General features: G+C 35.9%; 2 protein-coding genes and 1 long non-coding RNA gene across 10 annotated transcripts in view; 2 read left to right on the top strand and 1 right to left on the bottom strand.

Annotated features, from left to right (window-relative positions):
• The window catches only part of unc5db (unc-5 netrin receptor Db), a 248,206-nt gene extending 243,815 nt beyond the window's left edge, over positions 1-4,391 (top strand). For all 4 annotated transcript variants that reach the window (XM_055199193.2, XM_055199191.2, XM_055199192.2 and 1 more), the window contains one exon: positions 1,343-4,391. In XM_055199193.2, the coding sequence (XP_055055168.2) occupies positions 1,343-1,526 (184 nt within the window). In that variant the 3' untranslated portion in view covers positions 1,527-4,391. The remainder of the gene's footprint in view (positions 1-1,342) is intronic.
• Positions 1-7,145, bottom strand: part of LOC129440097 (uncharacterized) — a 53,757-nt gene extending 46,612 nt beyond the window's left edge. Inside the window, exon 1 of one of the 2 annotated variants that reach the window (XR_008643005.2) lies at positions 6,824-7,145. This is a non-coding gene — a long non-coding RNA (uncharacterized lncRNA). The remainder of the gene's footprint in view (positions 1-6,823) is intronic. The other variant, XR_008643004.2, reaches the window with a different exon arrangement.
• Positions 7,146-7,493: 348 nt separating this feature from the next.
• hdr (hematopoietic death receptor) lies at positions 7,494-17,450 on the top strand. 4 transcript variants are annotated; one of them, XM_055199197.2, is made up of 10 exons: positions 7,494-7,701; positions 8,631-8,787; positions 10,514-10,642; positions 10,719-10,830; positions 10,926-11,017; positions 11,145-11,225; positions 11,333-11,370; positions 11,680-11,769; positions 16,690-16,726; positions 16,820-17,450. In XM_055199197.2, exons 1-10 carry the CDS (start codon positions 7,681-7,683, stop codon positions 17,143-17,145), a joined length of 1,083 nt encoding a protein of 360 aa, XP_055055172.2. In that variant the 5' UTR covers positions 7,494-7,680; the 3' UTR covers positions 17,146-17,450. The 4 variants fall into 4 exon arrangements, with proteins under 4 accessions (XP_055055172.2, XP_055055170.2, XP_055055171.2 ...); XM_055199195.2 differs by having other exon boundaries at positions 11,145-11,237; XM_055199196.2 differs by having other exon boundaries at positions 7,495-7,701; positions 11,330-11,370.
• The last annotated feature ends 274 nt before the right edge of the window (positions 17,451-17,724 follow it).

Raw genomic sequence — 17,724 nt, 5'->3', positions numbered from 1 at the left:
CATCACAGGACCGGAGATAGAAGAGAAGTTGTGGTTTAAAAGTACATCTTTTTTTTTCTTGTCAAAAATGACAACCATTTCACCAGACAAGACCCCCACGCCTCGCCTGGGATCCTTTGAAACTCAGCTGAAAAAACTATTAAGTGTTGAGTTAAGTGTTGGTGTCCATTAAAGTCCACCAAAACGAGAAAACTCCCGGAACGTTCCCCTCAAAAAACACAACTTCTTCTCGACTGAACAAAGACAGACACCAGCACCCTGGATGACATGGTGGTGAGCAAATTATCTGGATTTTTTAAAGTAAATTGACTAATACTTTAAATAGATTCATAGTAATTTTACTTTGCATGAGGCAGTGCTACAGTACAAATACAGTAGTTGTATTTCGGCTTATTTTCAACTGTAGTATCTGGTAGATAAACAAAACTGAGAAAGCACAAGAATAAATACACAAGAATACTCTCTGAAAAAATGGTCCCTAGCTGTAACTGGGGTTGTACCCTTTCAAAAAGTGCACCTTTGTATTTAAGTCAAGGTTTCAAAACCACTAAAATTTCATGTGATGGGTATAAAGGTACACTGTAAAAAAATTCCGTAGAAATTACAATGTTATTGCAGCTGGGTTCCCGGTAATTTACCGTAGATTTACATTTATGTTATTTACTGGCAAGAGTTTGTTCAAAGTTAAATAAATTTTAAATATTAATAATTATTAACAAGTCTTTATCGTTACAGAATAAAACTATACAATAATAGTCTCATGCAAAGCATTCTGGGAACCAGAAATCATCATCAACCTTTTTCTGTTTTTGCTTCAGATTTTGTTTCCCAGAATGTTTTGCTTGATGCTGTTTTTTTAGTTTTACTCTGTAAAGACAAAGACTTGTAAATGTTTAATGTTCATTTAACTTTGAACAAACTCTTGCCAGTAAATAACATAAATGTAAATCTACGGTAAGTTACCGGCAACCCAGCTGCAATTTCTACGGAATTTTTTTACAGTGTATAAGCTGTGTTTACACAAAATTAAGTTGAAAAAAGTTTAGATTTAATATTAATACATTTTAATTTGATATTCTTTCAAAAAATTATAAAAATTATTATAAGTCCTATTTGCCTGGCATACATGTTGTATGTTTAAAAATAAAATGTATTGTGTCCAGTTATTTTACATTTTAGTGTTGCAATGGCAATACTACAACAACGTGAAACCGTGGTATTTTTGCTTAAGATTATCATACCGCTAAAATCTCATACCGGCCCATGCCTAGTTGATTAATGAAATTAATTTTTGTCAAGCAATATTCTCCTTTGTTAAAACATTTATTGTTCTTCTACGCAGGAACCTGTCCTACTTTACCAAGCAGCAAAGTCCATCTGCTGTCATTCTCAGTCTCTGGGAAGCCAGACATCAGGACAGTGGAGATCTTGACTCACTTGCCAGTGCTTTGGAAGAGATTGGAAAGATCCACTGTAAAAATCTGCCTCAGAGTCCAACTGAAAAAGACCCAGTCTTTAGCTTTTGAGGAAGGCCAAACCAGCCACTAAACAGCTGGAAAATAAATGTATTCCCCCAGGCACCATCTTCTAAGACTCACCTGAAATATCCAGTCTGAATGGTTGGGATAAGATGTGACCAATCCGACAGTTTCACAGATCTGTACTTTTGCAAAGGAACTATGACAAATTGGCAGGAACTTGTCACAGATTCGAAACACTTTTCTTTAAGCAAGCATCAGAATGCTGTGCCAAGCCATCACATCCTACATGAAATTTTATTTGCTCTTCTTGGTGTTCATAATTTTAATTATTCTGTGAAATGTGATTGGTGGCCAAGCTGGGATACATATTTCATCTTTACCTATTTTTTAACAGTCTTGTTTTACAGCAGTATATATTTATATCCCTTCTGCATGTCATTACCGAATTATGCTTTGTTTGCACTATTATGGTGTTTGGAGAAGGGAGGAGGAGGAAATCTGCTTCTGCAAACTGCCTTTATTGGTCATCACACAATGTGATTGTGAGTCACTGTGTTCCTTTATTTCCATTATGCCCAATTGAGTGATTTTTAAAGGCATAATGTGAACTGTAAAGGAAAACACCACCGTTTTTCAATGTTTTGCTGTGTTCTTGCATCAACTTGGATGAATTAATACATACCTATCTATTTTAAATGCGTGCACATCTTTGTGCAGCGCGTCGTGAATGTGTTGGCATTTGGCCTAGCCCCATTCATTTCTTGGGATCCAGGCAGGGATGAATTTGGAGGCCACCGGACACTTCCATGTTTTCCCTATTTAGGACTGTTACATGAGTAGTTACACAAGTAAGTATGGTGGCACAAAATAAAACGATGTTACTGCACGCCGAGGTTGAAGTGTTAAAAATTAAGTTACTCTTCTGCTATACAATATAGTTCTCATTTTTTATCCGCTTACAAAAAAATCGCCAAATTTTTTTGGCCACCATACTTAACTATTCATGTAACAGTCTTTAAATAGGGAGAACATGGAAGTGTTTGGTGGCTTCTGGGTTCATCCCTGTTTGGATCCTGGAGAGTGAATGGGGCTGGGCTGGGTGCTGGCACATTCACGGCGCGACGTACAAAGATTAAGTGCACGCATTAAAAAAAAAAAAATAGGGGTATGTATTGGTTCATCTAAGTTGAGGTGGGAACATGGTAAAATATTGAAAAACTGTGGTGTTTTCCTTTAAATCATATGTGACCCTGCCTGTGAAAACCCAACTAAAGTTATTTGAATGTGATTTCATAAAATCATCCTACATAATGTAAAGAACATTCTGTGATAATATAACATTGATGTCTTTAATATTGACCAAGTCAGGTCATGTCAAAGAGTTCAAATTATAGTGAAATAAATGATTGAAATCAAACTTTGATGCGCTTATCTCAGAATTGATTATGATATTGAAGCCCGGTTTTCAAAGACAGGGTCACCAATATGGTAATGATAAGACTTTAAACTTGTTTTCATCTATCTGACAATGTAATAAAGCGATTAAAACTCGATTAAAAGGGAGAGTCCGGTAGGTCAGAAAAGTAAAAAAGAAAATGGGGTTGGGCAGGTTAAAGAGATAGTGATCAACTTCTTTGAGTTATTAAGGCCAAAGAGAAGGACAGTGCCATGCCTTTATAGAGGGAGTTGAGACAAACATTGACCTCAAGATGCATTTACTTAACCCATCGCAGATGACAGCACATCCTTTTGTTAACGCTTATGGCTTTTTTAAATGCAATTGAAATGGAAATCCCCCGAGAGGCTTCTGCAGAATGAAGCCCCTCTTATCTCCTCAGACCAAATTTTACCATTCAGTGTGAGACACAATAGAGTAACACACGGTCCAGCAAACAGCGAGAGTTATAATTACGGCCTGATAAAAGAAAAAGAGCTGTGGGGAAAAGGCTGTCAAAAGTGTTAGAAAAAAGTCAAGTCGTCCTTTTCCGAGAAATCTGCTTTTTTGCCCCCTTCAAAAGAGAAGATGCTGCCAAGAAGCTCATTTTTGGTTGGTTTTGAGTGTTGTAGTCAATACAACATTCCCTGCTGGTTAAATAAATAGTTCACCCATATATGAAAATTCTCCCTTAATTTATTCACCATCATGCCAACCCAGATGTATATGACCACCTTTCTTCAGCTTATATTAAAATGTCGTCCATACGGGACTAAGAATGTCATATAGGTTTTATGCATTTCAACTGATTTGCAAATTTAAAAAAAAATTGTGAGGAGCTGGACTGAGACCAACAACTTTTTGTGTAATTGCTGTTGTTCATATAAGAGCTATTACACAGTTGTTTTACATACTATAATGAGACAAGTGTCACTACATAATAGCCCAAAGAAATTCTTTATGTTCAGACCTTCTGTCTGATTTTTAATTTGTTAAATTATGAAATATTATCAGTAAAGCTGTCATGCCCCCTCTAAAATTTAACACATGTCGTATTTGTGTTTATGGTGGTACTACTGATTCCCAGATTATTGAATCTCATGCAAAGCTTTCAGGCGGTAAAGGTAACAAAATCGGTCCCAGGTTCATGTTACATTAGTTAGTTTGCTCCATATTATGATTCTTGTGCCTTGTATAACTGGTGAATGTTGTACAGGTTAAGATGGTTTTGAATCACGGAAATGTACTGTAAGATATCAATTTAAAGAAGAAGAAACAATATATATTACACTGATATGCAGGGGTCAAGAGCTTTTCTAGTGCTAAATATACTTGTTTGGTATCGCCAGGCCAGCTTTGTGGTATATTGTATCTATGATTATGAACATTTTGGATGTTTTCTGTACAGTAGAGTTTGCTGATGTATATGCAGTCTTTTGGAAATAAATGTCCAGCTGAAAAGAGCTGCAACTCTAGCTATTATGACCCATGTCCTTATTTATTGATTTATTTTGTAATCATCAGTCTCACAGAATACATGTTTTGCCCTATGGACGACACAGAATGTATTATCATGTTGTACCAGGAGAGGGCACTGTTTCTTTTATTTTCCTTTTAATTCCCCTTGAAGAGGAGTTTCCTAGCATTTCTGAGTTTCATAGCTGAAATAAATACCATTTATGGTACAGCTATCATCACAAAACTTTACAATGATAATGAGTTTGTTCCTGCAGCTCAATTGGTAGAGCACTGCGTTAGCATCACAAAGGTCAGGGGTTTGATAATTCAGTAAATTATACTGAATAATTGAGCAATGAAAACTTGTCATATTAAAAGTTTACAAAGAAGAAATGTTACTAGTGCTTTAAAGTAGTGCTGGGTATTGGCAAGGGCCTCACGATACGATACGTATCACAATACATGGGTCATGATACAATGTATCATGGTACGATACAATACGTTGCATGTTGCGATACATAGCAATGCTTTTTTTTATATTAAAAATTTAAAAAATAGAGCTGAATTCCCCCCACCCCCCTTTTTTTAAGCCAAAGTGCGTCCACACGAAAGCTGCAAGTGTTTTAAAATTTTCTGCCGTTTTTTCACTCCTGCTAACTTCTGAGATATTGGCCGTATATGACAGACAACTACAACAGCGGTGGAGGAGGTCGTTTTTGGCGCACACAGAGGGATTATTAATATGTAAAAATATTGATAGTAGACATTGAAATATTAATATACACTATCGTGGAAAAAAATATCATGGTAGTTAGCTGTGTCGATATTTTTGCACAGCCCTACTTTAAAGCAGGGGTCTGCAACAGGGGGTCCGGGGTCATTTGGGAGTCCCTAGTGGTGTTATCAGGGGTCCTCCAAATAATGTTTCAATTTTCTTTGATCTTTTTTCTATTAAATTAGGCATCAAAATGCATTAATAACTAATTAAAACTTGGTTAAAATGAAGGTTTCCACATTAAACTCTATTCAGTACATTTTAAATGTTATGTAACATGTTAACAGTATGAGATTGTGTATACCAAAATGATTATTTAAATATATTTTTTAATGTAACCATCATAACAAAGTATGTAAATCCTGTCTTAATTTGATAAATGTACTGGGGGTCCCTGCTACTCCTCTGAATCGATTAAGGGGTCCTTGGCCTGAAAAAGGTTGAAGACCTCTGCTTAAAGAGATAGTTCACTTTAAAATGAAAATTCTGTCATCATTTACTCATCCTCACCTGCATGAATTTCTTTTTTTCTGATGAACACAAAATAAGATATTTTGAGAAATGATGGTAAACACACAGCAGTAAGTGACCATAGACTTCCATCCATAGTAGGAATAAAAAAATATGATGGAATTTAATGGGTAGCATTAACTGTGTGCTTATACCATCTTTTATCAAAATATTTTCTTAGTCATTTATCACAATACTTCCAAAATATTTTATCCTACCATGGAAGTCAATGGTCACTTACTGCTGTGTGTTTACCATCATTTCTCAAAATATCTTCTTTTTTGTGTTCATCAGAAAAAAAAATCATACAGGTTTAGAACAACATGAGGATGAGCAAATTATGACAAAACTCTCACCCCAAAGTGAACCATCCCTTTAAAGTCTCAGTAATTTTTGGTTCAGAAATGTATGGTGCTATGTCCACAACTCTGTATCTTTTCTCAGTTTTATCTCAAACAACACCTCTTTCAGAGCTTCTTATCAAAAGACGCATACGTGACTTTGGGACAGAAAAAGGATTCAGATAACATAACCATGGTGACATTCATGTACTGTAGATGTTTGTGTGTTATATAGCCACACACTGGATCAATTCTCTGAGCAACTTAAACATTTGGTCAATACATCAAACAATTCACAAAGTAAAACACACTAAAAGGAATTTAGTACTGTATATGGCCTACTGTATATGGTCTCAATGTTGACATTGTTAGTTTTAAGGCAGTGGTTCTCAAACGTTTTCCGCGTGCGGCCCCCCTTGTGTACAGTGCATTCCTTCGCGGCCCCCCCAAAGAAAATTTATGACAAAAAATGTTCTAAAATTTTACATTTTAATTAAACAAAACATATTAAGTTATACAAAGTATTGTTGTTGGTTAGTAGCCTTATTTTTAGGTTTAATTACACAGAATTCATGATAAATTAGTGTATTTTATAAAATGTCATAAAACTGGGGCCCCCCTGGCACCATCTCCCGGCCCCCCTTTAAGGGACAAAAAAAATCAGTTTTCAGGAAGTCACAGAAACAATGTTGCGATTGGATTAAAACTAAGATAGAAACAGGAAAGAAAGAAAGCCACAGTAGTTATCACAGACTAATGTAGTTTATATCAGGATGAAATCGTGTAGTGTAATATAGATAATGAATAGATCACATGGTCTTACTGTTTGCTGAAAGTGAAGAGCGTGACCTTTGCCTGCATTCTGAAACAGCAGGATGAAATTCCCCTTAGACTCGGTAAATGAATAAACAAACAGGAATCTCCCACCTTCCTTCATACAAATCATCACACAACAGTTGTGTGTCTGCTTCCTGTATTTCACACTATCGCTCTGTCACAGACAATTCTCTGCCAGATAGCGCCAAACTGACACAAATTGGCTTACATTTCGGAAATTGATTATAATAACTGAGTGTGTGGGGAGAGTTGGAAAAAAGACAGAAGGCGTGTTTCACTTTATCTTATGAGGCGGTGCGATCACCGATCGGCCAATGATATCAAATTATCGCGAGAGCCATTTGAAAGCACAATATTGGGCTCGCTCTCGCGGTACTTTTATGTCATAGGCAGACCCGCATATGAAGTCGAACAACCATACAGTGACTATTAAAAAAAAGGGGTAAAATATTTTTTTGTCTTTCAGTATTTCAAATATTAAAATGTTTGGAAGTTTGTATTTATGTTACTGTGCAATTGATTTACCCACATAAATAATTGTATGTCCAATGGGTGAATTTAGTAGTTGTGTACGATGGCGAATAATTAGATCATGAATATTAATTAGAGCACGTGACTGGATGATGCAGAAGCTTATAAAGCAACGTCACCACAATCTACTTAATATTCATTAAGTAATCCTCGACCATAGTAAGAGTTGTTTCGTATTTTAGCGCGGTCAGGTTTAAGTTCATTATTTTGTAATTCCTAATTTTTTCAACAGTTAAAATTGTTGTAGCAGCGCATGAGTGAGACAGTGACCCTTTTCAATTCATACGGAGAAAGCGACACTATGAGTTTACTATGAAATACATGAATTTATTGGTAAGTTAAACCTATTCTGTTTGTTTGTTATTGTTTTTATATATTTGTCTCGTGGCTTGTTATTGTGTATTACTTTAGTGTGCGTTGAATTAAAACACATTTTATAGCACAGTGACTCTTTTTAACGTTTAATGTTAAGATTAGTCAAATATCTGCCTCTTTTAAATGTTACTAAGGCACACACTAGCAAGCTTTAGATCACTATCGATGACATAACTACTTTTTGTTATGTTGTGTTGATAATGGAAAAAAATTAAATAAAAAATGTAATGCACTGCAGGTACAAAATCAGATATCTTTGAGAGATTCATAATCAGTGTAAATATTACATTTTTTATCTCTTTTTGGATGTAAACCTTTACATTACCTTCATATGAACACACTAAATACTTTAATTTGTTTGAGTGAAATATCAATATTTTCTAGGTTATATTAAACTAATTGCTGTGTTTGTTTGTAGTTTTGTCATAGTTTGTACATGAGTTGAAACAACAAAGCAATTTGTAGAATGCACATAACAACCAAGAAATAATGCAAATGAATGATTTATATAATTTTAATCAAAATTAAATTCAAAATTAAAATGATGACATAACTTGTCATAGAGTGGTGCATCTATATGAATCATAAATAATACTTGAATTACTTTTGTGGACCTGTCTTTTCAATAGAAGAAGTTGACAAAATATTAATTTGATCTTTTCTATAAGTTGAACCAGACAGGTGAAAAGCATTAAATGTAAACAGAGACTATGTATTGTATATCCCCCCTAGGTAAAACCCTCAAAATCTAAATTTGAGAGGCCCTGGATGCAGATAAAAATTAAATGACCAAAACCCCAGTTTTGAAACACAAGATTTTATTATTACCACCTCATTTTAGTGAAATGTTTAAAGGATGCTTTGTATTTTGTTTCTTCTGTGTGTAGGTTTTGTTGTTACTGAATGTCATACTTACTGCTAAAAGTCACTTGGATTTGGCCTGGGCCCAAGGATCCTTTAAAACCAGATCAAGACGAGACATTTCCTGTAGAGAGGGCCTGGAATATGCAAATGACAAAGTTTGCTGCTTGAACTGCCCAGCTGGTAAATAAAAACTACAGGATTCTGAATAAACATAGAAAGCTAGTTAACAGTGTCGGTGACAAAAATGGTTTGGCAAGATGAGAAATTCAAAAATCAGGTTTATTCAATGCACATAGGGGCAGTTTCCCGGACAGGGATTAGACTAGTCCTAGACTAAAATAAATGTAAGACGTCACATCAGCAATGTTTGTAGTAAGCCATGTTTGTTAAAACTAGTTATATATCTTAATTAAACTAAGGCCAAGTCCTGGCTTAAGCTAATCTCTGTCCGGGAAACCAACCCATAGTGTATTTATGTTGACTTTATGCAATTAAAAAATGACATTTGCATATATAAATAAATAAATATATATGTATATGTATGTGTGTGTGTGTGTGTGTGTGTATATGTATGTATATATATATATATGCACACATCAGGACAAATATTACAAAAATCCATTTAATTTAAACTATATATATATATATATATATATATATATATATATGTATATGTATATGTTTATATATATGTATATGTATATGTGTATACTATACACACACACACACACACACACACACACACACACACACACACACACACACACACACACACATATATATACATATATATATATATATAAATAATCTTTGACAAATGATGTAAAAATGTATGTAAAAAATATCATATTACACTAAACTAGATGATTATATTTTTTCCCACATTTTTTATGAATATTTTTTTATTTTATTTAAAAAAATACTAGTTACACCAATTGGCACAGACTGGTTACACCACCTTGACATTTTTGCAATTATCCCCCAAATATTCTTTCAAAATAGAAATTTTAGATTTCTAATCTGCAAATTTATTTTGAAATTTTAACCCTTTTATATTTAATTGAACCATACGGACACAAATGTCATTGACCCATCCACCACAATTACTCAATGCATGATAGTACCTTTATCATGGTTAAAAACATTCTGATTTGACTTTAAAAATGTCCTTCTTTTAATCATTGTGTATTAAATTAAAGGACAAGTTTTTTTACACTTAATGCCCTGTTTTCAGATTGTTTATGATGAAATAGAAAAGTTTTGACTGAAATTTGGACATATGACGCATTCCAACAGGTTTTATCGTAGTTTTTGTCCTACTCCATTGACTTGTATGTGCTGTGAGGTACGATATTACTTCGCGCCGGGAACTTTGTTTGTATTCTTGCAATTGGCAAAGGCGGATTATCGCCACCAATTGGGCTGGAGTGTCTATTACTCAAGCTCTCAACGGAATATTGTACGGGTGTGAGGCGTTTGGAAAAATAGGTCCACAAGTTTACAACGAATGGTAAAAAACCTGTTGGAATGCATCTTTAGCAGCGATTTTTGTGTGAGCATATCAGTAAACACCCCTGACCACTCGGTGAGTTTCATGTCTTTGTAAACTAAAGTTTAATGCATTTTAGGAAGGATTGTTCCAGTGCCCCTATGCAGCCATTGTAGAGGTGGTTGGTGAAACAACAAACACCTGAAAATTCTCGGGACAGCATCATATGTCCAAATTTCAGTCAAAACCGTTCTATTTCATCATAACCAATCTGAAAACAGGGCTTTAAGTGTAAAATACCGAACTTGTCCTTTAAGCATGCCTTTTATCCTTTATTCTGATTAGTAAATGTATTGTAAATCGTTCTTACTTTTGTACAACATTTCAAATAACTTGATGCTCTATCATCTTCCGTAGGAACCCATGTGAAAAGAGCTTGTGTTAATAATTCAGAAAAAGGAGAATGTGAATCATGCCCGTTTGACTCTTACACTGAGCATGGCAATGGACTGGAAAAGTGTTTATCCTGTACAAAGTGCCGCATAGGTGAGTGTTTTTTACAACCAAATTTGATGACCTTTCAGTTTTTAATTATCTGCTGTCCATTCATTGGTTTTCATAGATCAGGACACTGTAGAGGTATGCACGAGTACCCAGAACACACGGTGTGTGTGCAAACGGGGGTCATTTTGTTTACCGGACCAGGCATGTGAGTTGTGCAAGAAATGCAGCAAGTATGTTCCTATTGTAAAGCATATTATTGTTTTTCATTGTTGGTTGATTCAAATAAGTGCACAAATGTTAAGAAAATTTGCTTTGTTAAACAAAGATGCAAAGATGATGAGGAAATAGTAGAAAGCTGTACAGTCAATTCCAACACAGTTTGTAGAAAGAGAAACTCTCCGGACGGCTCTCTCTCAGGTACAGTAACATTTTATGTAGTATTGCGATACATTCTCACTATAGCTCAGTAAATTCAGCTAAAGTACATGTTACACTGTACGTGTTATTTACACTTCAATTGCACAATTGTTTGTGTGTCCTACAGTGATGTTTCTTGTTGTTTTGCCACTGATTGCAATGCTGGTGTGCATTGTGAGTATTGTCTACTGGAAGAAGTCAAAATCTGGTAAAAGAGCAAGTATGATACACACCTTAACATCCTCCAGTTCATCTTTCGCAAATAGTCTTTAGTTGTTTTCTTTGTTGTCCCAAAATCTTTTTTAATTTTAGTAGCCCCAAGAAGTCCAAAGGAAATGGTCAAGATCTGTATGGTAAGTCTGTAAGTTTAATGGGTTTCCTAAATGAGCAACAAGCCCATCAAATCTGATAAGTAGCCCCTGTCAGTTTTATTCACATTCTGTATCGCACCCACTGCCCAAAACTTTAAAATCTCTTGAACTTGGGTTTTTTTGCCCAAAATTTGTTTGCATGTTGAGGTTCTTCAAGTCACTAAAGAGAATATGAACACAAGTCTGTTGTATGTATTAGTTTTACCCCCCAAAAAACTCTTATATTGTGAAGGAACACCATTGAACACTGTACCCACGAGTTATGACATACAATCTCTTTTCGCTTTGTAGGGTGACGGTGATGAGTTGAGGGAAGAGAGGCAGAATTCCAAGATGGATGACTCCTCGCCACTGCAGCCATTCCTTGAGCTAAACTATGTGGTGGGTACCGAATCTCCTGCCTCAGCAGAGGTGGAGAAAGACGGGGGACTGTGAGACACTGCCAACTCTTCAAAACTGAGTCTGCTATGCCTAATATGACTCCCATCCCAGCCATGCTAACCAGCCTGGAAGCTTTGCACTTGCTCAGCAGTCTCACACTCTGGTGAACTTAGAAACGCAAAGTTGAAGTTGAGTGAAGTTTATTAAAAATGTTACTAAACGTTGCGTCCACTGTGTAGATTTTAGCGGCATCTAGTGGTGAGACTGTGAATTGGTACCAACGGCTCAGTCCACAGCTCACCCCTTCCCTTTCAAAATGCATAGCTGAAGCTACCGTAGCCGCCACAGGACAAACATGTCATCCTCTGAGACAACGTAGTGACGAAATGCGCTCTGTATTGCAGTTTGTCCATTTAGGGCTACTGTAAAAAAATGCCGACTTCCATTTAAGGAAGTATGTAGATAAAACGGCTCATTCAAAGGTAATAAAAACAATAGTTGATTATGTAATTGTCCTTCCAGAAAAACTCTGATCTTGTGGCACGTTTTCTTAAAAAATGTGATGGAATATGCGGGATATATTTGCAATTTTAAGCGATGAAATTGCGAGAACTTGCCAAAATTGCAAGAACTTGCCAAAACTGTTTGCAGCTTTATATTGATGTTCCCGTCACGTAATTACGTCACTTCCTAACATTCCACAGGGGATGCTGCGCTTGTGTCAAGTAAATGCAACATTTTTCAACTTTCTGCTAAGACGTATATGACTTTTTGCTACGACAATGCAGGGATTATGAAATCATGCAAGCCCCACATATTAAGGGAGCAGAAATCTGCAATTTATGCTGCAAAAGTGCAGCGTATTTAAAAAATTTGCCCCCCGCAAAAATAGGCGGACTTTGGCTGATTATGCATTTAATCATGCGATTGCATAATCGCGTTTTCCTGGAGGGACTGATGTAAGGTCTTTATACATCACTGATAATATAGTTATGTATATTGCATTTCTGTCAAGAGATCTTTCTAAGGGGCTGTCCACACGGAGACGTGTATCACTGTATACGTATACATTTTTTATCGTATTGGCGTTTCATCCACACGGATCCGGCGTTTTGAGAGAGTGAACCGCTATTTTTTGAAACCGGGTCCTAAAGTGGATAAATCTGAAATCGACACCCTTGCGGTTTCGTGTGTACAGCCAATCCGTATATTTTGTGAAGCGAAAACGTCATCACATCACGTGTCGGAAGCATCACACGTAACAGCAACAACAATAACGGCAGACTACGTGATTGTGTTCGTGTTACAGAAGCTACTAAGCCTACTAGCTTTATTACAGCAAAATCTATTGCCTCTATGCAATTGTGGTGAGCAACAAGCGATAATGGACAACACCATACGTTGGTTATGCGCATGCTCAAAGTTGTCTTCTTCGTGTATAGTGTATATCTGTGGCAGAATTACAGCGCCACATACTGGTCCGGCATATATACTACACCGCTTTCAGTCGGTTTCAGTGGTTTCGTGTGTGCGCAGATATTTCTTGAGACGACGCCGTGTTTACAAATTATTCTTTTAGCACAAGGAAAAAAAATGATCGGATAGGGAATGCATCGGCTTTGTGTGGACAAAGCCTAAAAGTTACACAATGCACCTTTATCACCACCTCCTGATAAAGTTTTTTTTTCAACATCGGCACCTTTAGTTTGTGGTGTTCCTCAGGGGTCGATCTTAGGACCGTTGCTGTTCTCTTTGTATATGCTTCCTCTAAGCTCTATTTTTCGGAAGTACAGTATTGCATACTCGTTTTATTTTCCTGTGAGCTTAGATAAAACATGCACTCTCCAAAAAGTACAGGAATATGTACTGTGAAGTAAAGCTTTGGCTTTCTAATAACTTTCTTCAATTAAATGAGAGCAGAACTGAGGTTTTGATTGTTGGTTCCGCCACAACACATGCTTTTGCTGATCAGCTAGGTTCCCTGTCTTTAAAGCTTGAGGACAACATTAGGAGTTTGGGGTAATAATGTACTCATCCATAAACTTCCGCAAACAGATTGGGGCCATTGTTAAAGGTAGCTTTTTTAACCTGAGATCAATTGCCAAAGTAAAACATTTTCTATCCAGAAAGGATTTGGAAATTGTGGTTCACTCCTTTATCTCATCAAGGCTAGATTATTGTAATACGTTATATATTGCAGTGTTTCCTCTAGGATTTTTTTCAGCTGTGGCGGCAGGGGGCGCACATAAAAAAATGATGATTATAAATGTACTTTTTTTTTTAAAGTAGAATATAGGCTACAGTAAACTAACATGTATTTTTTATCATTTTCATGCTGTCATTTACTTTTGCTTATATTTATAGCATATTGCTTTTCTATGTTTGATCTAAAATGTATTTTCTTAAAAAACGTGACATAGCTACGTACGTAGTTCGGATATTTCATTGTAGTTTTAATGTAGTTCGGATATTTCATTGTAGTTTTAATGTAACGTAGTGTGCATTGCAAGTTGTGCTCGTGTTTAGCGTTACAGAGCTGTTGCAAACTCACGCACAGTCCTGTTTGATAATCCGCACCACTGTGATTGACCGAACATCAATCATCAGCTATTTTATTTCACACCCTGACCATTTGACATAAAGACCACGAGCCGGTAAAACCGCAAATCGCGCATTTGAATAGAAACCTTTAACGGTCTTCATACAGATCTTAAACTCAAAGCACGGGGCCATTTAAAAACGAGTCGAATTTTGGTCTTGGATGTTAGACCCGCATTTTACTCTTGTCTATTGAGTCCCGACCTGCATCTACAACACAAATGACACGCAAATAGTATATTATTACACCCGTTACATCAAATCCCGCGGGTACCCCGACCCTGCTGTTTCGTCTGAAAACAGATAAAACAGTCTCACCGTCTGCCTCAAGTTTCTATTACCAACGTTCTTCTCTTCCACGGGAATAATGTAAGTTTCCTTACAAACAGATTCGACTATTAATGTCTTGCAGTCGCATATAAGTAGTATTCAGTATTTAGCCTTTTGTTTTTGGAAAAATATCATATCATTTAATGTGAAACTTTGTGAGTGTCGATCTAAAGCACAGAAGATTGATTGACAGCTGAGCGGTCAGCAGCGCGCTACTGCGCTTATTCTGAATAACTAATGACCATATAAGTTGATAATATGACTGAGTACAGTGATTCCAAATGAATGTCCAAAAACTTGTTATATGTTAAATCGAAAGTTTAATCATGTCTTTTCTCGCAGCCCTGCGCTGCGTCCGCGTTGAACATCAAATGCGTGATGACCTTGCACCTTAAATTACCCTAAATTTATAGTCATAAAGATAAAAGTAAAACAATATTCGAAACTTCAAATTATGTATTTTTATTTGTGTAAACTCACAATAAGGAGAAAACTTTGTGCTTACTTAAAATCATTAAAAACATGACGTGCTTTCTGCTGCTTTGGTCAGCGCGTCACAAAAAAAACAGAAACTCAAATACTTTTTTATTCGTTTTGTCAATTTAATTATTATTTAAGTGTAACATATTTCGTATAGGCTTATTTATTTTATTATTATTTCTCAAAACAGAGACGTAGCCTAATCATCCTCTGTTGATTTAAATCTATTTTTCATTAAACTAAACCCATGGAAGAAATTATGATACTTTAGGAGATTTATTTATAAATGAGTTAACAACGCGAATCCAGAAAGGAATTTATTTCTAAGACAGCCAGTCTGGCAGAGCGGACATTTATGTAGCTTTTTTGCGAGCTGGCGCCGTGGGTTTTGTCTAGAAGGGATACAGCAAATGCCGAAAAGTTAATGATTAGATTTGGAGGTAGGATTATTAGGATGAAAACAGCGGCTCTGGCTAAATGAGATACAAATACATCCTACAATCGTGTGAAATTTTGTGTTTAGAGTTGGGTTTGGTTGAAGGATTAGATTAAAACAGTGGTCATCCAGCGAGATTTCATTTGCTGTATCCCTTCTATCCACAACCGCAGGCGTGGCGGGGATGTTTTAGGCATGGCGGGCCGCCACGGTTGAATGTATATAGCGGAAACACTGTATTGGACTTCCCCAAACTGCCTTAGCCCGCATGCATTTGGCTAGGTTTTTAACAGGAGCTAGGAAGAGAGACCATATTACACCCATACTGCAATCCTTACATTGGATTCCTGTTAAATTCCAGATAGATTTTAAAATTCTTTTGTTTGTCTATAAGGCAATTTCAGGCTTAGCTCCTCAGTACATTATTGATCTTCTCATTCCTTACCCTCCTTCTAGAGTCCCTAGGTCCTCAGACCAAAGGCTTTTAAAGGTCATTTTAAAACGAGAGGAGAGCATGCATTTTCCGTGATAGGTTCGAAACTTTGGAATAGTCTCCCACTCCATGTGAGGGCAGCTCCTTCAAATGCTGTTTTTAAGTCTTATTTAAAAACGTATTTATTTTCTTTAGCATTTAATTGTTGAGCTGTTTGGGTTTATTAAATGTTGTTTGCTTTTAATGTTTTCATTTTATTTTTGTAAAGCACTTTGGAGCAACATTCTGTTGTTTAAAAAATGTGCTATATACTGTAAATAAACTTGCTTGCTTGCTCTGATTTCATAACATCTGCTTCATCGACCAAATGCTCATTGGTGTTTAACATCTCTATAGCTTAAAGACAAAATTCAGCAAGCTTATTTATTTTGATAAATGAAAGCTGCTTGCCAGTATGTGCTATGTTTTTGGCTGCTGGTCCCAGGAATGACCAGCTAAGTTTTGCTGGTGAAATGCATGACTCTGCCGGTTCACGACCCACACTAACAGCATTAAAAAAATTAACAAATCACAATGCTATTTTCTGATTTCTTTCAAAGTGAATTTTAAAGATGATAAATTCTTAAAATGTTTGTGGTTTCAGGACCGTGAGCAATCAAGAAGACTTGTTCCGTTGAACGGTAAGAGGCCTACACCTTTATTATTACATTATTTATGTAGTATGCTTTTTTTAGAGTTATTAAAGTAATTTGTCATCATGTAATGTCTTTCAGGAGAAGAATCGTTGAAGAAAACGTTCGAGTTGTTTGAGGAAATTGATGTCCACTACCATAACAGATTTTTCCGGTTTATTGGACTGAGTGATAACGCAATAAAAACCGCAGAGTCTCTTATTCCAGAAGACAAAGTTTATGAACTGTTAAAAGTCTGGTTGGAAAAGGAGGGAATGAAGGCAGATTTCAACAACCTTATTGAAGCATTAATTTATTTAGACCAAAGACTGTCAGCAGAAAACATCATTGCAAAGGCAATTAGTAATAAGTTTTTTAGATATGAAGACGAGTCACAGGAGACATCCAGTGATTCGCACTCTGAGTGATCACAAGGGAGAAAGATACCTGTTCAAGTATTATTTCATAAACCTTTAAAAATTGAAAAAAAATGTTTCATTGATGTTATTGTTATGTTGGTCAATACGGTGCATACATCTAGAGAGGGCCAATGCTATGCTATTGTTTACAAACATAAGTTACATTAGAATTTTTGTCTGTCTGCTCTTTATATTATGAAATTTGTGTTACTTATTATGCTTTGGTGGAATTCTTTCTGACACCGGATAAGATGTTTACAAATGTTGTGGCAATTTGCATTATTTTGTTAACTAATAAAGGCAATTCATACTTATTATGATTCAGTGTGTGACTTCTGCTGCTGTAATCGGCAAAGTGACTCATCAGAGAAACTAAAGTTGATTCAAGTTTAGCAGTGAAGGCCAATGCAGCAGTCATAAAAGTAATGCTGTTAGCCTTTACCAAGTTAAATCAAAATCATTTAATTTAAGCTTCTTCATAGTAGCCACCATTCGCATACATCTTTACAGCTTCTTGGTTTTATTTCAACAAATCCAATATCATGGATGTTAAGGAACTGCTTCCTTTATAGTTTTGAAAAGAAGTGT

This window comes from Misgurnus anguillicaudatus, chromosome 22 (genome assembly GCF_027580225.2).
Source record: "Misgurnus anguillicaudatus chromosome 22, ASM2758022v2, whole genome shotgun sequence".
In the NCBI taxonomy this organism is placed as follows: domain Eukaryota; kingdom Metazoa; phylum Chordata; class Actinopteri; order Cypriniformes; family Cobitidae; genus Misgurnus; species Misgurnus anguillicaudatus.
Note: the sequence above shows the minus strand (reverse complement) of the source record. Positions and strands in the feature narration are given on the sequence as shown.

Coding starts and splice junctions, on each gene's coding strand:
- hdr (XM_055199194.2), top strand. CDS start 7,681: ATGAAATACATGAATTTATTG. Junction 7,702..8,630: donor TGAAATACATGAATTTATTG/GTAAGTTAAACC, acceptor TTCTGTGTGTAG/GTTTTGTTGTTACTGAATGT. Junction 11,770..16,689: donor TCCTTGAGCTAAACTATGTG/GTGGGTACCGAA, acceptor TTGTGGTTTCAG/GACCGTGAGCAATCAAGAAG.